General features: G+C 43.4%; 3 protein-coding genes across 18 annotated transcripts in view; 1 reads left to right on the top strand and 2 right to left on the bottom strand.

Moving 5' to 3' along the window:
• Window positions 1-20,266, top strand: part of LOC110981190 (protein NLRC5-like) — a 28,930-nt gene extending 8,664 nt beyond the window's left edge. For 4 of the 15 annotated variants that reach the window (XM_087130929.1, XM_087130927.1, XM_087130921.1 and 1 more), the window contains 4 exons: window positions 12,604-13,521; window positions 13,903-14,004; window positions 14,460-14,576; window positions 15,112-20,266. In XM_087130929.1, coding sequence (XP_086987055.1) covers window positions 12,604-13,521; window positions 13,903-14,004; window positions 14,460-14,576; window positions 15,112-18,641 — 4,667 coding nt within the window. In that variant the 3' untranslated portion in view covers window positions 18,642-20,266. Of the gene's footprint in view, window positions 1-11,139; window positions 11,301-11,849; window positions 11,948-12,280; window positions 13,522-13,902; window positions 14,005-14,459; window positions 14,577-15,111 lie in introns of those variants that run through there. The other 11 variants (XM_087130932.1, XM_087130934.1, XM_087130931.1 and 8 more) reach the window with 11 other exon arrangements.
• Window positions 6,536-9,584, bottom strand: mfsd5 (major facilitator superfamily domain containing 5; the record flags this gene model as incomplete). The annotated part of the gene is made up of 1 exon (XM_022231323.2): window positions 6,536-9,584. A coding segment is annotated over one exon (1,080 nt), but the record flags the coding sequence as incomplete, so codon positions are not given.
• LOC147795754 (NSFL1 cofactor p47-like) lies at window positions 6,536-11,079 on the bottom strand. Of its 2 annotated transcripts, XM_087130938.1 has the most exons (3): window positions 10,903-11,079; window positions 9,713-10,020; window positions 6,536-7,499 (listed from the first exon to the last, which is right to left on the bottom strand). In XM_087130938.1, the coding sequence occupies exons 1-3, from the start codon at window positions 11,011-11,013 to the stop codon at window positions 7,460-7,462; spliced, it is 459 nt and encodes a 152-aa protein (XP_086987064.1). In that variant the 5' UTR covers window positions 11,014-11,079; the 3' UTR covers window positions 6,536-7,459. The 2 variants fall into 2 exon arrangements, with proteins under 2 accessions (XP_086987064.1, XP_086987063.1); XM_087130937.1 differs by lacking the exon at window positions 6,536-7,499 and having other exon boundaries at window positions 9,502-10,020; window positions 10,903-11,059.
• Window positions 20,267-21,923: the final 1,657 nt, after the last annotated feature.

Genomic DNA, 21,923 nt, shown 5'->3' with positions numbered 1-21,923 from the left:
CATGTTGCTGAGTCACTCAGTGGACTACTCAACCTGGTTAAATTGGATCTTTGTTGGAATGACCTGGGTGGTACAGCAGCAGCATTTTGTGCAGAGATAAAGAGGTTCAAGGCCCTGAAGGATTTGGACCTCACAGGCTGTAACATGACAAAGGAAGATGAAAGACACATCAATGAATTCAAGGCAAATAATTTAATTCATGTTTTTGATCACTGACTTGGTTGATGATCACTGAATGTTCGAAGGTACCCGGTAATGTTGAAGTCAAATGTATTTTAGATGGTTATTGCCTTGGCCTCGTTTCTTTGGGTTCATTGTGGATTTGAGATCATAATACTTTTCCCCTTACCAGTGGTTAAAATACTTTGCTGAATGAATGTTTAATGCAGTTTGAACAAATTGCCCATGATGCCTTTGAAAGTGTAAAAGAAATTATCTTTAACACTGTGACTGCCAATACGGTTTGAATACTTTGTGAGTTGACATTACCGTAAACTTGAAGCAAAAAGCCTGTGATGTACATTAACATTGCTTGAGAAGATCACACTGATGTGGGCATTTTAGTAGCAAAGCTGCAGTTTGACCTGGTCACAACCAATCTGAATCAAGTCCCTTGCAGATCAATACATTTCAGGTGCACTTCTTCCTTGTCAATTCTATCGGCTTTGCAAACATTCAGACATTCTACAATTTCTTTCTTGTAGAAGGTGATGTAATTATATTGACTGGCGAGAATTTGAAGTGCAGCGTACACCTGCCGGTGTGGCTATGACGGGCAGTCTGTCAAAATTCTTCAAATTGCAGGATCTTTCATTAGTGCTTTATTAGCAAGCTGACTTATTGGCAACACCTTGTCTCGACTGTGCCTCTGTGTATTACTGCCACTCCATGTGTCTTTGGGAAGTGAGTTCCAGTCATCTACCAGTGGTGAGGGGATCTTTCTTGTCTTCGTGTGTTTCTGTTGGTTTGTGTTTTCCCCGAGGGAGTGAGTTCCAGTCATCTACCAGCTTTGAGGGGATCCTTCATATCTCCGTGTGTTTCTGTTGCTTTGTGTTTTCCCTGAGGGAGTGAGTTTACCGGCTGTGAGGAGATCTTTCATGTCTTAGTGTGTTTCTGCTGCTTTGTGTTTTCCCCGAGGGAGTGAGTTTACCGGCTGTGAGGAGATCTTTCATGTCTCTGTGTGTTTCTGTTACTTTGTGTTTTCTCTGAGGGAGTGAGTTCCAGTCCTCTACCAGCTGTGAGGGGATCTTTCATGTCTCCGTGTGTTTCTGTTGCTTTGTGTTTTCCCCGAGGGAGTGAGTTTACCGGCTGTGAGGAGATCTTTCATGTCTCAGTGTGTTTCTGTCACTTTGTGTTTTCCCTGAGGGAGTGAGTTCCAGTCCTCTACCAGCTGTGAGGGGATCCTTCGTGTCTCAGTGCTTTTCTGTCCCTTTTTGTTCTTTCCTGAGAGAGTGAGTTCCAATTATCCAGCAACCTCAGACTGTACCTGCTCTGAGCAATGGATTAATCTTTATAAACTTAAATTCAACATTTCTGAGTCTCTACAACTGGGGGGGGGTGCCAAACGAGGAACCTCACCTTTGTCATTCCCCAAAATCTCTCTGCTGAAGTGAAACATTACAAAATGCGAATTTCTCAATCTAGTAAATCTTGGAACTTATTGCACACCTGAATTACTTTATTGCATTGCTTGAAACCAGTTTGGGAATGCCAACTTTTGAGCCCAGTCCAGTTGCAAGTTTTTGTGGACTTAAGAATAAGCAGTACTGTCCTATAGCATCTCGGAGGCTTTCAAAGAGACCCCAGGCAAATCATTTGTAACCATGGCACGCCATGGACTATATGCACCAAACTCTATGACTATTGATTGAGGAGGATCTTGTACAGAGGAGGCAAGAGGGAGGTGGTGGCATTGACTTCTATGGAATCTGTGAATGATGAGAAACCTTCTCACTGTATCCTAGCAACTTGACGGTGACAGTTGGTAACCGTTGTAATTACAGAATCATTACTTCCTTGATGAGTGTGATTGAGGATACATCACTGTCCATGTATAAATTAAGTTAAATCTGTGCTTGTTATTTGGAATAATGCAGTGATTGGGTGGAGATGTGAAGTACAGTGTATGTCTGTTTGTTAGTCTTTGATTTGTTGTCTGGTTGTCTGTCTGTTTTCAAGGCATTTCACCACAAGCCTCATAGTGCAAACGTCATCTTAGCTTCTGTTTGTATTGTTTTTTCATCCTTGTTTAATTGTATACATTCTCACGACTTGAATGTCTTATGTCATGTCAGAATTACATGTAATGTCAATTGAATTGAATGGAAAGCTTTTAACTTTTCTATATTTCTATTGCCTTTGTAAATAGCAAGACAAGCAATGTAAACTTGAAATATGGAAAGGTAAAAAGAACGATTTTATGTAGATGTCCATTGTTTTGTTAACAGTCTGAAAACAGAGCAAGGATTTTATTTCTGCGACAAGTTATCAGAATTAGGGAATTTATCTGTGCATTTCAAACTATGTTAGTGTTCATTCGTTCATTCATAAATAAAACAATTTGTCACTCGTGAAGTATTCAATCAGTTATAAGCAGCTCTCGGTGATCAAGAGCCTGTTGGTTGGCTTGTCCTAACATGGGTTCATAATGACGGCTTGTCCTATCGTCAAGCACATTTTATTTTGCGTATTGATTGAACTTGATCTGCCTTGATCTTTGTATCTTTAGTGATGTCTGTGCATGCCCTACATGTACTTCAAATCAAGCGATAAAAAAGACGGAGGTAAAAAATGGAATCTTGTAATAGATTAATGTATTCAGACTCACTGGACACATTTGTATGGCTCAAGGCCTTATTTCATGGAGGCTGCTAGTGTGAATCATTTGCATACTAGGATGTCGTCCATTGCAAAAGCAAAGACTGCGCAACATTGTACAGTGGTTTAACCATACTCGATTGTGCTTTATTCATGATGGCATACCACACTCTTTCTTGGAGGCGTTTTGGATTTTAACAAAAAATAACTGTTTTCTTCTGGATAAGTCTTGAAAGTTTGCATGGTGAAGAGGTATATTAGAAAGTAGGTTTGCGGTAGCACCATGGACGTATCTCTTTTGTGAGTATTTGCATTTCTGAAAAGAACCAGTGGTACTCGACGTTTGGAGCAGTATGCTCTGCTTGTCATCAGGAGAAGCTGTTTTCTTCTGCTTCATAGATAACAGTCCAAATGAGTTTATTAGACTAGATGTTTGGTCAGTTGTATTCATGCTTTAATCCTGTAACCAACCAACTCCATCAGAATCTAGTTTTGGAGGATTTTCATAGACTTGGACCTTGAGGTCCAAAGCACCGCAACTGCATTCAGTGCATTTCACAGTGGCAACAGTACCAACGGTCCGTAATGGGCCCATCAACAAATGACACACACATCAGTGGCAGGCTTGCCGTAGATTTTGCAGGCATTGTTGGATTTTGATGGATTTAGTCTAGTGCCTAGTAAAAGACACTATGGAGTTGGGGTTAAAAAATAATGCAATCAGACATACATCAATGACCACACTGCAAGCCTTTGAACTTCTACGCTTGTAAATGTATAAGCACGTTCTGAAATTCCTTCCATCCTTGGTTTATGAACAGGGGCCAAATTTCATAGAGCTGCTTAAGCACAGAATTTCCTTAAGCATGAAAAAACCTTGCTTCATAAACAACGGCTACCAGCTCAAACTCTTATGTGATTGTCATGCTGACCAAAAGACAGGTACATGTAAAATACCATTCCAAAACAATATACATCAAAAGATGTTTGGGCTGCCAACCTGATTTGTCAAGCAAGGTTTTTTTATGCTTAAATTTTTCACCCCAGGTTTTTAGTAAAACGAACTACTCTCCGTTTTGCACTGCTGTTGATATCTTCTGAAATACAAAGTTAGATTTTTGTTATTGTGAGGTACACTTCTAATTTTTGAGCTGCAGGATCAAGTGAATTTTGTATTCTGTCCTCGTAACAGAGTAACCTAGTTGTTAGGAGTAGACACACGTACTGTACACCTCTAAACTGGACACGTAAAGCCGTATTTTGGAAACAATTGGTGAGTGTCATTGTTTCCTTGTCTTATAAATCACACGATATATCAACTAGACGATTAGCCTGATTGAATTGACTGAAACATTTAGAAAACAGGTTCTTTTGGTTATTCTCTCATTTCATTTGCCTTTCAAATGGTTTTGATTGCTCTGTGACTAGTGATTCTTAAGAATGTCGATTGACTGTGTAAACCAATCTAAAGTAATTATTTAGTGACATGAATGTAGTTTCTGTATAAGAATTGGATAGTCACCAATATAAATTTTGTACTCGGAAGGGACCATCTTGGTTGAGCCAGTGGTGGTTTGAAAATGCAATCTTTTACTGATCATTTCAGATGCCAGTGTAAGATGAATTGTTGTTTTCACTGTATTGCATTTAAGTGTGATTTTGCAGATTTGTTAGGGTTGAAATGCTCAAAGTTTGTCATGTATTTCTGCTGAACTTTCTATGTAGTAATTGGCTCAGATCATGAGGCCACAGGCCTGTGTCTAATGTGTGCATAACACTGTTATAATGAGCAATGCCTCTGCTTATCATCATCCCTGATCATACACCACATGTGGCAGGGTTCTGGTAGAAACAATGAAGTTGTTATTTTGTTGGAGCCTACTGGAGTAAAAAAACCCTTAGGCCATCTGGCTGAGTGTAATGTTGGTATTTAGGAAGTGAGCTTATCGATTGTTGTATGTCCATGAACTGTAGGATTGCATGTATGTATCAATATTGCTGCTTTAGAGTTGAAGTTGTGTTTCAATTTTAGTTTGCTCCAGTAATTGATATACGATCATTGCCGCATCGCTGCACAGGTTTACCCAGGAACCACTGATGATTGAAAACCTAAATAGCATTCTGTGCTCAAGACTGTGTTCTACTGCTTTTTGCCTGATTAGATATTCGCTCTGTTTTTGGAGTTGAGTTTATCTTTACACAGCCTGTATCAGGTCTATTATGTTTTCTTTGTGGGTATATAGTTCCTGCTGCATAGTTATCTGTTCTTAAGTGTGTTGTGTTTAAGTTTCCATTTTACTTATTGCATGTATTTCCTCTTTTTCTGTTTACAGCCAATCCACCAACCCCTTTTATTTTGCCTAAGATCGAAAGTGGTTGTTTGCTAATAAAACAGCCTAGCTTGAGGAACCTGGTCCGGTTACACATAGTTTGTGTCTGTTTCTTCGTAAGTTGAGTTCTACAGAGGGTGGAAATGGAGAAAATCCCTCAAATGGGAGGGGGGGACCAACTGACAAAAATTGTCCTGCTGTGCAATCAATACATGTAATTGAATCCTCATTTAATTGATTTGTTTGAAACGGGAAACAGTGATTGAAATATGGCTTCTTTTTCAAACTCTTTTTCCCCACCAATAATCTGGGAAAAATTGCTGCAGTGGGTTCTTTTTTCTGTTCACTGTGGTCAAATATTTTCCAGTTTCGCCACTTTCACAAGTGTTGTCAGCCCACCATGTGCTTATCAAAGCAATAAATGCAAACCAAACTAATTTCAAGACTCTGTCCCAGCCTTTTTTCTCATGGTGGCAGCCATTTTGATCGTTGTAATGCATTTTTTTGGGGGGGGGCTACTGTCATTTGGTGAGAACATTTGTAAAAGAAAACTCAAATCTCTGTCATATTTTTGTTTTTGAGAGGGAATTGATTCAACAGAAAAATTATCACCTCAGGAAAGTAAACACAAATTTAATGTATTCATATCTGAAATCATCCACCGTCAGGCGGAGACTGTGAATGGAATGAAATAAGGGGGGGGGGTTTCCTGAATGGTAGTTATGGTGTCAGCTGGCTACCTGTTTTGCAGTGTTATAGTCATGACCATCACAAGTCCAGGAACAAGACCAGTCACAAGTGACAGTGTCAACAGTGACAAAGGAATGCTTTTGTCGCAGTGTCTTTGAATAGCTTGTGACTTGACTTCAAAATGGAGGTCTTGTGAGGGATGGAGTCTCAATTACAACACTCTTACTTTGATAGCAGGAGATCACAGTCTAATGGTACATGTCTAAGGATCCACCTGTACGTTTATACAAGATTCAAACCATTTGGGAATTGGTGTCATTTCCAAGAGTAAAACATTAGGTTGGATTCCACTGGCCCAGACATTTAAACTGAACCAAACTTCAAAAACAACATCTAATACAAGAGTAAAAGCATGCAATTTTGGGCATGTCCTTCACAAAGTACAGTACCAACACCACAAAAAGTAACTTGGTTACCAGCATTTTGGGTCACAAAATTGGCTATCCAAGACTCCGTCAGGGCCTTACTTAGATTGATCTACGGCATTTGACTGGAGTTCTGGGCCCGACGTCACGGCATTGCCAACCATGCACGACTTCTGCGCTGCGATGAACATGCTGCGCAAGTCCACTTATAGAACAAAAATGGACACATTCCGAGTGAGCATACAATCCTCAGTTAAAAGATTTCCACATGTCTACAGTTCAACACACGCTTCCTTTAATACAAGCCTGTTCAATACAATCCGTTTCTGCTAAAGCGAGCCAAGACCTTTCCCCTAATTTAAAAGCAACTTCTGACAGAGACCTAAAGCATAAAATTGCTAAGCCTCATTTACATGTGTACTTTCCTTTCGGCCTCCTGGGATTTGTCCTAACTCTCTGCCCAGGAACTTGCGAGCCATGTAAACAAAGTGAGATATCATTAGGCTATGTACATGTAGATCTACTGAACCATGGGCTTAGGTTGCGTACACAGGTACATACATAGTTTTATGTAAACATACGTTCATATCCTTGTGATTATATGCTAATATATCAATACATATTTGTACGTGTCCACCAGGAAAATTGTGATTAGAAACAGTTGCTTTTCTGGACTTTTGACTTCTCAAGTCAAAGTTTTTCACACTGCAAAAAACCGTGACCTCCTCCGTGGAACGCCACGTTGTCAGAGCCTATTCTTGCAGCAAAGATAGCAACAGTAACCCTCAACACCCTCAACCCACACGAAGTCCATGTAACGTAGGCAGTGTTGTAGTCGAGTACTTTCCGAGTGCCAACATTCTCCGCAAAATACTGAACTGGGTAAGAGGGAATAAAGCCAGAGTGCACAGGCATTTGATGGTAAATGTGCAAAGGTAAGATTACAAAATAAATGTTAGACTTCAGACACTCCCAGTTGTGTAAAATTTAAGTTTTGAGGAGAAAAGTACTTGGCCGAGTACTTTTGTCCTAAAAAGTTAATTTTAATCAAACAGTGATGGTCTGAAGTCATTATGTTGCTTTGTAATCTTACCTTTATGCATGTATCATCAAATGCCGATGTACTTCAGCTTTGTTCCCTCCTAACTAGTTAAATATTTGGTAGAGAGCTTGGTACTCCAAAAGTACTCGACTTCATCACTGAACGTAGGGGATGCCAAAATGTGCAATGCTCTGCCTGTACATTTTAAAGCCAAGTGGAAAAACATTCACAGAAAAAGAAGACTTTTTTTAACAGAGGTCACACAATTCCAAATACCCGTCCAGGTGTCAATGTTATATCAATTACAGTGATTTTTAATTATGTGTACTTTCTATGTACATGTACTCAGTGGCTTAGCTAGGATTTTACTAGTAGGAGGGCACAAAGGGGTACAGAGGGGGCACAAAGGGGTACAGAGGGGGCACAAAGGGGTACAGAGGGGGCACAAAGGGGTACAGAGGGGGCACAAAGGGGTACAGAGGGGGCACAAAGGGGTACAGAGGGGGCACAAAGGAGGCATTAACTTTCACTATTTGGGGGCAAGTTTTTGTTAGACTTGTTCAATACGCATTCATCTTTTTTTGTGGTGGGGGGTCACCTGGAATTTGTGGGAACGGGGAATGTGCCCCCCCTAGCTAAGCCACTGTCAACCCCAAACCCACGCCAACTGATTTGCAAGAAAATATGCTTGAAAAAAAAAAATGTGCTTGAATATATAACTACACCTCCTTTTTCAATTTTTTATTCTGTTCGCCACGAGTAACAAGCAACAGGTCTTGTCTAAGACCTGTTGCTTGTTACTCGTGGCGAACAGAATAAATCATTCATAAATTGGATCACCGACTTTCTTCACAAAAAGGAAGTTTTCAGCAGCAACGTCAACCCCAAACCCGCGCCAACTGATTTGCAAGAAAATACTGGCACAAAATGTGCTTGAATATATAACTACGCCTCCTTTTTCAATTTTTTATTTTACAAATACAGCGCACTAAGAAAAGTTTAGAGTGACTATGTTACATGTACTAACATGCGTGCATATTGCAAGACTTTCACAAGAAACAACATGGCTGTGTAAAAATAAAACTGGTACGCACTTTTGCAGAAAATGTACAAGCAAAAGAAAATCTTTGATGAGAAAATTAATATGTACAATCTCAGTTTGTAATGTAAACTGTCTTGGCCAGAAATGAATCTTTATCATCACACGGAAGCTGTCTCTTGGTTTGACACCAAATATCCATTCCGACCGTCATTTCCGTTTTCCTGCTCAGTGGCTCCCGGTTTCAAGCTCTCGTCATCTTTGACGAGCCGGGCAAAGCGGATGCCGCAGAAGAACGCCACTGCCAGTAGCGAGGAGCAGATGATGAAGATGTGGCGGGTGCCCTCCCGGGAGGAGTCGCCGTGGAGCACCATGAGCAGGACGCAGGCGATGAGGTTGAGGGGCACGCGGAACCAGTTCATGATGCCAGCCCGGTGGGTCTCGGGCAGGACCTTACCCCGGAGGAACCCCATGGAGGGGAAGTAGAGCCCGCAGGCCAGCTCCAGAAGAAGGAAGGCCAGGTAGGACACGCTGTCGTAGTTCCGGTAGAACAGGACGCAGGTGAGGGTGGACACCATTGCCAGCACGATGGAACCGTTGACGACAGCGTAGGCGGGCACCTGCAGCCGACTATGGGAAAGCAGCTCATAGAGGTAGGAGCCAATCATGATGCAGGCCATGAAGCTGGAGAAGATGAGGCCCAGCGGCGCGTCTGGCGGCTGGTCCAGGACTGGTGTCCAGATGAAGATGAAGATGTACATGACGCTCTCGAAGAGGGACTGCATGGCTCCGATCAGCAGCATCCGCCGCGAGCCAACGATGTGCCGCAGGCCCTCCGTGCAGGCCTTGGAGATCTTCACCTTCTTGGCCCCTGTGTTCTCATTCCAGGAGGAGGCTACCACTGCCCCAGAGCCCAATAGAAGTGGAATGGCAAGCAGGAATGGGGACACAGGGCCCAGGTGCAGAGGATCCACCAGGAAGTTGGAGACCACCCCAGCGCCGATGGCCAGGATGCCATTCCAGAAGGTGGCCTGTGAGAAGGTCAGTGTCACCCACTCCTTGGGGAAGTCATGCGTCTCCACGTGCTCATGGAGGTACCAGGCCTCGTAGGCAGTGAACAGCAGGGAGGTGGAGATCCCACCCAGAACCCGCCCCAAGATGAGGACATAGTAGCTGTAGGTTAGCTTGGTGAGGCAAGAGGAGTAGATGATGGAGAAAGTGATGCAGCAATATGAAAAAGAGCAACGTTAGCTTACTCGCTGCAAGTCAAGCTTCAGCACGACTGAACTAAACAACTTCTGACTTCGGGCTGGACCAGAAGCTAAATAAGGGGGTAAAATGACCAACCGAATGAGGGGCCAAAACATACCTGCCATGGTCAGCACCCCCAGCATAGAACGCCTGCCCCTCCTCATCGCTGTCACTGTCCGCCCCCGTGTCCCTGGCAAAATCACTGACAGTGTGGAAGCGGAAGGAAGGTGCGGGCGGGCGGTTCCTCCCGGTACCCCGCACAGCCAGTGGCGCCCCTTCTGTCTCCGTCTCTTTTGCGGAGAGGTCCACCACCTCGGGTTGACGAAGGTTCGAGGGGCGGAACTCATCCGAGACCTCATGGAACAAAACGTCATCATCGACGCCGTCGTTCCCCCCATCGTTGTCGTAGAAACTGCCCAAAGCGATCTACAAGACAAAGGGTCACAGGGAAGAGTAAATCACTCATATCTTAAGTGCCGACACTTGGCAGGCCTTGAAGGAGTGAAATGGGGGGGGGGTGCTGATTCAGCAAAGATTTGTTTCTGACGACCACATACTCACAGGGTTCACCAGCAAACATTATGAGAATGTTTGTTTCATACAGGTCTGGATCTCGATCAGTGATCCCGACGCTGGTTCGCACTATCAATTTGATGTCTGTAAATGAATGATGGATCACTGATCCAGTTTTTTGTCATTTCAATTTTGTAAAACTGGTCAGTCTCCCGCAAAATGAAAGGCAAAGCTCTCCTTAATGCGCTGACACTAGTTCTTGGAAATTTCGAAGTATGAAATGAGAAATAGGCCTATGGCTTTCTAACTGATAAAACAGCCAGGCAAATTTGATATCCACCATGTAGCCTACTGTCCGTTAAAACACCGACACAGTTTCCCCCTCATAATTTCTTTAAAAACTCAGAAAGGTTTCCTCTTTTCATAATATCAATCCTAAGGCTTCAGACTGGTTATAGGCCTATTGAACATGATGTCACTGTCATCTAGCCTACGAACATGACCAAGGTGAATTCTAAAGTTAAAATGTGGTCGGTGTACAGGTTGCCATGAGTACGAGTTGACCTGTTCCAAGTTGATCAAGCAATTTTGAAATGCGTCTATCGACTGATCGCACCCAACAACGACGATATGGAGGTCACCTTACATGTCGAAAAAAGGTGCCCAATGATAGTTTCAATGCAAAATCTTCATAACCCCGTGCAGTGCGCCACACATGCCGAACCACGAACCAATTGTACGACACTCATGTAAAATCTGGATGTTCTAACGTTTAGCTAAATCCCAGACCACTACCTGAAGTTGCCATCCAGATGATTCGAGATAAAATTTTGCTCTGTCGGCATCTACCCCAGTTACACCAGCGAAATCGGCAATTAATCCCGCTTTTTGTGCTTCGTCTGCCATGATGATTTAGCTGAATGGACATTCCGTTATCGCTTGGTGGCGGTATTACAAAAACACGGCGCAACCAACCAGGGCGCAACGCAAACTGGCTGAGGGCGCCAGCTGCAAACGATCTTTGGTCATCACGCGTTAGGGCGCGCTGCAGCTGATGACTCGGCACGCCCTAACGCGTGATGACCAAAGATCGTTTGCAGCTGGGGCCCTCAGATATGCTGGGGCGTTGCACCTCGACGGGTTTCCACGATTTTATTTGACATAGGTGGATTATTTTGGCACAGTTATGGTAAGTAAGTTGACTAACCTGAGACCTTTTTTGGCAGAGTTTTGGCTTGAATTTGCAATTTTGTTTCAGCATTGCTACCGTGGAGGTAGAAATAGATATCCTTCATCTTGTGCCAAGGTTTTTTGTGTGAATTATCCAGTATTTCTTTGATGTTTGTTTACATTTGAGCTTTTCGACTTGAAAAAAAGCGGCTTGATTTTAATTTTTTGCACCCCACAACGGGCTTCTTTCTCAATTCAGAGCTCCTTTAATTAACCATTCAACCAGTGGTTTACGTTACAGTGCACAGTTGGGAGTCTTCTACTTTCATACGTTTGGAAAGTTTTTTTTCTTTTGACTCATTTTCTGCAACTTCTTTCGTCATGGAGAACTCACTGTTTGATTTCACTGGACGAAAAACTGTGTTGAACTTCTGAACAGAAACAAAAGCGAATTTAATTGGACCTACAAGATGTCAAACTCATGAGGGGTCAGACCTGTGGGGCATTGCATGGATTACATGTACGCATGGACCCCCATAGCTCAATTGAATGCTTTGTTTATGTTTTCGTAGAAGTTGCACCACGGATGATATTGACTTGTCCTGACAGCATCCATCAATCAGCAAAACAGAGGAACCAAAATGAAGAGGTTTCAGAGATGGTTGGATCGGTATGTATCAGTTTTTGATATTTGGTGGCTATACCCCCTTTGGTCCATCAGGGAGTGCTGTGAATGGATATGATCTTCTCAAAATCAAGCATTCAAGGGTCGAATTGGTCTAAAAGCAAAGTTCTGCGCAGACGGACTTGAATCACTGTGACTCTAGAGTAAGGACAAAATCCTGTTTTGAAAGGACTGGAAATAAATTAATGTGGGATTATATTAAGCGGTGGTTGAAAGAGTTAAGTACTCATGCTAAAAAGTAAGTACTGATGCCGACAATTTGGTCGTTTGGGAAGTTCTTTACAAAATAATGTAATTAATTTGTGATGGATATTTCAGGAAATTGGTCTTCACTGGGAGGGGAAGTAGGAGGAGCCAACGAGAGGCAATGCTATCAAATGAACGAGAGACACAGAAACAGATTGCTGACAGAGAATGTCAGCAGATGGAGGAACATACGCTGGCAGTCAGGAGACCAGACAACCAGGACCAGACAACAGGTGGGGAACAAACACTGGCTGTGAGGAGACCAGACAACCAGGACCAGACAACAGGTGGGGAACAAACACTGGCTGTGAGGAGACCAGACAACCAGGACCAGACAACAGATGGGGAACAAACATTGGCTGTGAGGAGACCAGACAACCAGGACCAGGCAACAGGTGGGGAACAAATGCTGGCTGTGAGGAGACCAGACAACCAGGACCAGACAACAGATGGGGAACAAACATTGGCTGTGAGGAGACCAGACAACCAGGACCAGACAACAGGTGGGGAACATATGCTGGCTGTGAGGAGACCTGACAACCAGGACCAGACAACAGGTGGGGAACAAATGCTGGCTGTGAGGAGACCAGACAACCAGGACCAGACAACAGGTGGGGAACAAACATTGGCTGTGAGGAGACCAGACAACCAGGACCAGACAACAGGTGGGGAACAAACATTGGCTGTGAGGAGACCAGACAACCAGGACCAGACAACAGGTGGGGAACAAACACTGGCTGTGAGGAGACCAGACAACCAGGACCTGACAACAGGTGGGGAACAGACACTGGCTGTGAGGAGACCAGACAACCAGGACCAGACAACAGGTGGGGAACAAATGCTGGCTGTGAGGAGACCAGACAACCAGGACCAGACAACAGGTGGGGAACAAACACTGGCTGTGAGGAGACCAGACAACCAGGACCTGACAACAGGTGAGGAACAAATGCTGGCTGTGAGGAGACCAGACAACCAGGACCAGACAACAGGTGGGGAACAAATGCTGGCTGTGAGGAGACCAGACAACCAGGACCAGGCAACAGGTGGGGAACAAACACTGGCTGTGAGGAGACCAGACAACCAGGACCAGACAACAGGTGGGGAACAAACATTGGCTGTGAGGAGACCAGACAACCAGGACCAGACAACAGGTGGAGAACAAACATTGGCTGTGAGGAGACCAGACAACCAGGACCAGACAACAGGTGGGGAACAAATGCTGGCTGTGAGGAGACCAGACAACCAGGACCAGACAACAGGTGGGGAACAAACACTGGCTGTGAGGAGACCAGACAACCAGGACCAAATAATAGGTAATCAGAAGCAAATACTCTTATTTTAAATTATGCAGGCTGGAATTCTAAGTCTTGACAGTTTAGGATGAGCTTTTTTCGTGGATCGAAGTAGGTAGCAGGTACTGTGGCCTTCTTTCCCCAAATGGGAAATTGTTTTGTCATTTTTAAAAAGAGTTCATGTAATGAATAAAAGGTTTCCTCGTTCACCCCCCTCGATTTTCTAAACACTGACAAAGCTCCAAATTCATTCTAGCCCCTCAGACATGACGTGAAAGGTTTCAGAAATTTTCAATTACCCCTTGAAATGTGGTATAAGAAGAAAAACATTCCGTTCCAACCCAGAAGTTTGGTTCACAATTCGTCTTTGTTCCCTTTTTGTCCTTACGTTACCCATTGCAGTCTTCCAACAGATGTTACAGACACAGCACCAGGTGTCAGGCTCTGGAAACATTCCCATCAACAACCCAACAGATTGCACCATCAATATCTATCAATCAAAAGGTATCCATCCAGTGTCTGCCATAGGCACTGGTTCTCTAACCTATGTACAGATACCATCAGGTTTCTGTGTTGATCTAGGTTTTCTGAACTTACTGTTTACTGTAACTTCACAGTAGACAGTGTTGGAGTTTGTTCACACCTTCTTGATTATTATAATTACTTTAAGGCAATTCGACAAAGAAGAGGAAACTTCTGAAAAAAGGAAAGTTAAAATTTGAGGGAATGTAGAGTGAATTCCAACCACCTTTGTGATTGGCATTGCCGACTCATTTGCAGTGATGTATCATAGAGTAAACGGAGTTTGTCATGTCTTAAGGAAATAAAATATTCCATTATGGTAACATATGAAAACATTTTTCTGCTCAAGTTTTGGCACCAACTTTCTCTGTTTTAAATGTTTCCCAACTGATCAACTCCTTTTCTATGGTATGTTTAATGAATGATTACACCTGTAGACAGTGCACATACACCACTCCAGTCTGGTCAATCGTCAGGTGACACGTCAGAGAATCAACCCAGTACATCACAGCAACCGACCACACAGGGTGCTGTCTCCAACCCACTGACACCAGGTAGTCAATATTATTAGAAAATATGCGGTACATCATGTGGATAAAATATCTGAGGTTATGCTTGGCAGTATTTCACTTTATAGTTGAAGGTTTTTTCTGCCAGTGAAATTTCCTGAGACATCTATTTTTTTTAAACAATTTAAATGTCAATTAAATCTATCTGAGAAGTTTCTTCAATTTTTAACAGGGGTTTTGTGTTGAAATCAGCCGTTCGATAATGAAATTCATAATTACAAATCCAAGGTTTTAATTATTATTATAAGCAAACTGTTGCAGCCAAATTTGAGCTTTCATCTGAACAGGGGGGATTTGCCATTAGTTTGACATAAAAGTTCAGACCTTTTGTAGTGAACTGGGCAGCATCTCTCTTTTTGTGGGTTTTTCTATGGTTGTAACCAGAACTTTTGCCCTTATGGAAATATTTTAGGATTGGTGCTATTCAAATGGTCTTTTGATTTTTTTAATTAATTAGAAAAGTAAGGTGCAATAAATGTTCTTTGTTTCTGCTCTTGTTTCCTTGATATTTCATATCTAGAATGCTCTACATCTGATGTCCAATCCCACGCTGCTGCTGCTAAATGTAAAGATGCACTGAAGAAACACTACAGAACCACAGGTAGCTATGTACATCAGAACCCATATGATGTGGACAAAAAACGCATCCCGGTCATCTATACCAGGTTACAGTTAGCAAATGCTAAGGGAAACCTTAGGGGTACTCTGGTGTCCTATGAGGATATTTTAGTCCTCGAAACAGAAGAGGGTGATGTGATCAAAATAGCTGTGTTAAGTGGTTTAGCTGGTAGAGGAAAGAGCACTCTTTATGACAAGATTGCCTATGATTGGGCAGTTGACTGTAGCCAGGCACTGCAGAAGTATGAACTGGTCTTCCTTTTGAAAATGAGCTATTTGGAGCAGGCGTCAAACCTCATTGAGGCAGTTTTTGACCAACTCATAGCTGAAAACATTGCTAAACACATAGACAAAGGTGCACTGCAGTCATATATTGAGAAGAATGCCGACAAAGTCCTTATTCTTTTGGATGGCTTTGATGAGTTGAACACCACCTCCTTCAGTAAATCCTCATTCGGTTCCATACTGAAGCTCCTGAGTAGAAAGTCATATAGAGGCTGTACTGTACTTGTCAGCACACGCCCCTCGCACTTGCACAGATTGGTAACAAATGAACTGGTTCAAGAACCATTCACACAAGTCGAGGTCCTGGGGTTTGATAGAGAGAGCATTGAAGAGTATGTTCAGAGATATTACTCTGATGAACCTGACAAGGCAAAGGGGCTTCTGGAAAGGATTGGATCCTTTGGCAACCTTTCCACTTTGGCAGAGAGTCCAATGCTGCTCCTGTTGATGTGTCTACTGTGGAGAGAAGACTCCACACTCCCAGAAACAATGTCACGCCTTTATCAAAATGCGATTGAATACATTGCAAAAAGAAAGAAGGTTTCAGAAGACGAAATGTCCAGAGTTGTGGTTGCTCTTGGCAAGGTTGGTTTACGGGGTCTTCTCTCTCCAGATCAAGAGCTGACTTTCAAGGAAAGTGATTTTGAGCAGAGTGTGCTTGACATAGCTCTAAAAGTAGGTATTCTGACAAGACAGAGAGTCTGTAAGAGACTAAAGCCTTACAGCGTTGTGCAGTTCATTCATAAGACATTCCAGGAATTTTCTGCTGCTGCATACTTGCAAGAGATGCTTCAAGCAAACACAGAAGAGTTTCATGACACTCTGAATGAAATCATGTCAGAGGACCTATTGGATTTTGAGTATCTTCTGCGTTTTTGTTGTGGTGACAATGAGGCGTGTACATTGGAGATACTGAAGGTATTTCAGGAGAGGCATCAGAGGGATTTGTCATTTGACAGTGAGGTGGGTCAGTTGGCACTCCACTGTTACTTTGAAGGTCAGTGCAAATGCTTGCCTCGTGAAGAATTCATAGATTCATTTCTAACTGATCACACTGTCATCGGCAATCTTAACAATGATAGTAACAACTCAGTAACATACTTTGTGCAGTGCATTGCTGAGCAGATAAAGGACAGCGGCAATGCAGATCTTGCTAAAGTAAAGAGCGTGGATATCAGTTCGGAGTATGTACATGTATCACGTACTGTTGAGGCTTTCAGTGGTCTACCCAACTTGGTTACATGGAGTCTTTCTGGTAATAACCTGGGTGGTACAGCAGCATTATGGTGCAAGCAGTTGGGGCAGTGCAAGGCTCTGCAGGACCTGGACTTGAGTGAGTGCGAATTGAATGGACAGGACATGGTACATGTTGCTGAGTCACTCTGTGGTTTACCAAACTTGTTTACATTGAATTTTTCTGGGAGTGACCTGGGTGGTACAGTAGCATTATGGTGCAAGCAGTTGGGGCAGTTCAAAGCACTGAAGAAGCTGGACTTGAGTGGCTGCAAATTGAATGGACAGGACATGGTACATGTTGCCAAGTCACTCAATGATCTACCCAACTTGGTTATGTTGAATCTTTCTCATAACAGTTTGTATGACACAGCAGCATCATTGGATCTGAGTAGCTGCTCATTGAATGGACAGGGCATGGTACATGTTGCCGAGTCACTCACTGTTCTGCCTGATATGGTTACATTGAATGATTTTCTCAATTACCAGGCTGGTGAGGCAGCATCATGGTGCAAGCATGTAGGACGTTGCCAGGCACTGCAGCACCTGGACTTGAGTCACTGCTCATTGAATAGACAAGACATGGTACATGTTGCTGACTTTTTCAATGGTCTGCCGAACTTGGTTACATTGAATCTTTCTTTTAACGTTCTGGTTGGTACAGCATCATCATGGTGCAAACAGGTGGGACAGTGCAAGGCACTGCAGCACCTGGACTTGAGTCGTTGCTTAATGCATGGACAGGACATGGCGGAAGTTGCTGAGTCACTTTGTGGTCTACCCAACTTGGGTAAACTGAATGTTCGTGGTAATGTCCTGCATGATACAGCAGCATTATGGTGTAAGCAGGTGGGGCAGTGCAAGGCACTGCGGGACCTAGACTTCAATTGCTCAGGATTGAATGGACAGGACATGGTACATGTTGCTGAGTCACTCAGTGGTCTACCCAACTTGGTTACATTGAATCTTTCTGACCATGACCTGGGTGGTACAGCAGCATTATGGTGCAAGCAGTTGGGGCAGTGCAGGGCACTGCAGCACCTGAACTTGAGTGGAAGCAAATTGAATGGACAGGACATGGTACATGTTGCTGAGTCACTCTCTGGTTTACCCAACTTGGTTAGATTGGACCTTTCGTGGAATAGACTGTGTGATATGGCAGCAATATTGGACAAGCAGTTGGGGCAGTGTAAGGCACTGCAGCACCTGGACTTGAGTAACTGCTCATTGAATGGACATGGCATGGTACACGTTGCTGAGTCACTCGGGGGTCTACCCAACTTGGTTACATTGTCTCTTTCTTGGAATGACCTGAGTGGTACAGCAGCATTGTGGTGCAAGCAGTTGGGGCAGTGCAAGGCACTGCAGGACCTGGACTTGAGTCTGTGTTCTGTGAATGGACAGGACATGGTACATGTAGCTGAGTTTCTCTGTGGACTACCCAACTTGATCACATTGAGTCTTTCTGGTAACCACAATCTGAGTGGTACAGCAGCATTGTGGTGCAAGCAGTTGGGGCAGTGCAAGGCACTGCAGGACCTGGACTTGAGTCTGTGTTTTGTGAATGGACAGGACATGGTACATGTAGGTGAGTTTCTCTGTGGACTGCCCAACTTGATCACATTGAGTCTTTCTGGTAACCACAATCTGAGTGGTACAGCAGTGTCATGGGGCAAGCAGTTGGGGCAGTGCAAGGCACTGCAGGACCTGGACTTAAGGAACTGTGCATTGAATGGACAGGACATGGTACATGTTGCTGAGTCACTCAGTGGTCTACCAAACTTAGTTAGATTGGATCTTTCTGATAATAGAGTGCTTGATTCATCAGCATCCATCCTCATTAGGGCAGAGATGAAGAAGTTCAAGGCCCTGCAGGAGTTGAAACTCGGTCCTATCGTACAGACAGATGGATGAAGAGGCAGAGTGCATCCGTGATGTGGGGATGGCACATGATCTGTGCACAAAACATACATGGCGTCTTGTGTTGCAAGTGCAGCAACATGGAAGGTGATAGTTTGGATTCGTAGTGAGTGTGGGTGTATAGTGAAGTGGGAAAAAAAAAATGGAGAATGGGATTTGCTTTATGCCTAATGTCTTCACCGATACCCTAACCACTTCGTGCCAGGAGGCGGCTACTAGACACGCCGTAAAAATTGAGATCCTCAGCCCGCTTTTCAGCTATTGTTCTCGGCCCACGCTTGAGCAAACACGGTGAAAGAAGGCAGACCCTGGCTCTTACGGTAATTGGTCATTGTGCGTAGCCCAGAAATGAAAAGACCGAATTTGCATCATAATCACCAGCTTCACAATAGTCCCCACTTTGAAAAGAGGCAACGGGAATGTGGAAGGGTGAGTAGAGCTGCATGCCACCGAACAATCAGCCTTTTCACAGTGTAATTCAAAGCGTGCAGAGCACGCAGGGCCACAACTGAGAATTTGCAGTTTGGCAGGTGGACTTCGTGACCAAGCAAGGCTGGAATTCTTGGAGTCGGCTTTCAGCAGGAAATTCCCTCCATCAAGGGGCTAAGGCACTCTAAGGCATAGGCGCCAAATTTTGCATGTGCTTCACTCATTTTCAGAGCAAGTTTCATTATGCCAAGGACTCATCTTACTCATAGGCTCGGGTATTCCTCCCATTTTTGTATCGACAAAATTCCATTATTAGTGCCCATGATTATTTCCCTAATTTCGCTGCCCATTTTTAAAGTCTGGTTCGTTTTCACAGTAAATGTCAAAATTAGAGACCTGTCGCCGTTAAGTCTATGAGTCAACCGTCAAATAGGAAGCTACCGTACATCAAATGTCTGTGGCTGTAATCCAGAGAGAGTCAAAAAGGAAAAAAAAAAGAATGGACAGACATGCATCTACCAGTATCCCCACTTGGAAAAAATCAAGTGTGGCACAGGAAAGTTCTTGGAGGAAGGACAAAATCTGCCCTCACCTTGCTGTGAAAGGGGCCAAAATGAACTGACTCTTTCAGTTTAGGGTCTATCCAACTCCGTTGAGCTTGGACACTGTGACTGCCAACATGTTTAATGTCAATAACTGAAGTTATGCCTTGCTGGCATCTTATTGGTATCTCGGCTGTTTTTGCTGTTTCAACCATGGATGCACAAAAGATTTACATGGGCCTATCCCAGTGATACAAAGCTGTCACCCACATTAACCTCTGTTTTGTGTTTTGCCACATAAAAGTTTGATTGATCAGGAGGCAAATGAGACACATTGACTCGGTGATTGAGTGGTTAAGATGTCTGCACTAGTAAGCAGGAGGTCGTGGGTTCGAGTCCCACCCAAGTAAGCTTGTGACTTTTTTTAGCAAGCTCTTGGACAAGCAGAGCATATAGTGTTTATTAATATGTACATTAGGTAAGGGCAAAACCCGTTATATAAATTCACATTGACGTTACTTGGGAATATCACACTGATGTGGTCGTTTTGGATCTAGTCTGCCTGTGATGCACTTTTGTTAATTGGCATTCTGACATCATGACCATGGATAATCTGTTAAAAGCAGACACAGAGAAGTTTCATAACAATCTGAATGAAATCATGTCAAAGGACCCATTAGCGTTTGAGTATCTTTTATGCTTTTGTTGTGGTGACAATAAGGCATGTACATTGGAGATACTGAAGGTATTTCAGGAGAGGCATCAGAAGGATTTGTCATTTGTCAGTAAGGTGGGTCATTTGGCACTTCACTGTTACTTTGAAGGTCAGTGCAAATGTTTGCCTCCTGAGGAATTCATTCATTTCTAACTGATCACACTGTCATTGGCAGTCTCAACAATGAAAATTCACTTAGATACTTGGTGCAGCGTTTGAGGTATGTACATGTGTCAAATATTGTTGACACTTTCAGTGGTCTACCCAACTTGGTTACATTGAAACTTTCTGGTTGTATGCTGGGAGGTACGGCAGCATTATGGTGCAAGCAGGTGGGGCAGTGCGAGGCACTGCAGGACCTGCACTTGAGTGGCTGCTCATTGAATGGACAGGACATGGTACATGTTGCTGAGTCACTCAGTGGACTACTCAACCTGGTTAAATTGGATCTTTGTTGGAATGACCTGGGTGGTACAGCAGCAGCATTTTGTGCAGAGATAAAGAGGTTCAAGGCCCTGAAGGATTTGGACCTCACAGGCTGTAACATGACAAAGGAAGATGAAAGACACATCAATGAATTCAAGGCAAATAATTTAATTCATGTTTTTGATCACTGACTTGGTTGATGATCACTGAATGTTCGAAGGTACCCGGTAATGTTGAAGTCAAATGTATTTTAGATGGTTATTGCCTTGGCCTCGTTTCTTTGGGTTCATTGTGGATTTGAGATCATAATACTTTTCCCCTTACCAGTGGTTAAAATACTTTGCTGAATGAATGTTTAATGCAGTTTGAACAAATTGCCCATGATGCCTTTGAAAGTGTAAAAGAAATTATCTTTAACACTGTGACTGCCAATACGGTTTGAATACTTTGTGAGTTGACACTACCGTAAACTTGAAGCAAAAAGCCTGTGATGTACATTAACATTGCTTGAGAAGATCACACTGATGTGGGCATTTTAGTAGCAAAGCTGCAGTTTGACCTGGTCACAACCAATCTGAATCAAGTCCCTTGCAGATCAATACATTTCAGGTGCACTTCTTCCTTGTCAATTCTATCGGCTTTGCAAACATTCAGACATTCTACAATTTCTTTCTTGTAGAAGGTGATATTGACTGGCGAGAATTTGAAGTGCAGCGTACACCTGCCGGTGTGGCTATGACGGGCAGTCTGTCAAAATTCTTCAAATTGCAGGATCTTTCATTAGTGCTTTATTAGCAAGCTGACTTATTGGCAACACCTTGTCTCGACTGTGCCTCTGTGTATTACTGCCACTCCATGTGTCTTTGGGAAGTGAGTTCCAGTCATCTACCAGTGGTGAGGGGATCTTTCTTGTCTTCGTGTGTTTCTGTTGGTTTGTGTTTTCCCCGAGGGAGTGAGTTCCAGTCATCTACCAGCTTTGAGGGGATCCTTCATATCTCCGTGTGTTTCTGTTGCTTTGTGTTTTCCCTGAGGGAGTGAGTTTACCGGCTGTGAGGAGATCTTTCATGTCTTCGTGTGTTTCTGTTGCTTTGTGTTTTCCTTGAGGGAGTGAGTTTACCAGCTGTGAGGGGATCCTTCGTGTCTCAGTGTGTTTCTGTTGCTTTG

This window comes from Acanthaster planci, linkage group LG21 (genome assembly GCF_054643075.1).
Source record: "Acanthaster planci isolate LZ-2023a linkage group LG21, COTS_SCS, whole genome shotgun sequence".
NCBI lineage: Eukaryota > Metazoa > Echinodermata > Asteroidea > Valvatida > Acanthasteridae > Acanthaster > Acanthaster planci.
Note: the sequence above shows the minus strand (reverse complement) of the source record. Positions and strands in the feature narration are given on the sequence as shown.

What these genes read in the sequence shown, in the direction of transcription:
- LOC147795754 (XM_087130937.1), bottom strand. Translation starts at nt 11,013, where the DNA reads ATGGCAGACGAAGCACAAAAAGCGGGATTAATTGCCGATTTCGCTGGT. An exon ending in CATCTGGATGGCAACTTCAG is followed by an intron (nt 10,021 to 10,902) that starts GTAGTGGTCTGG and finishes TTTGTCTTGTAG; the next exon opens with ATCGCTTTGGGCAGTTTCTA.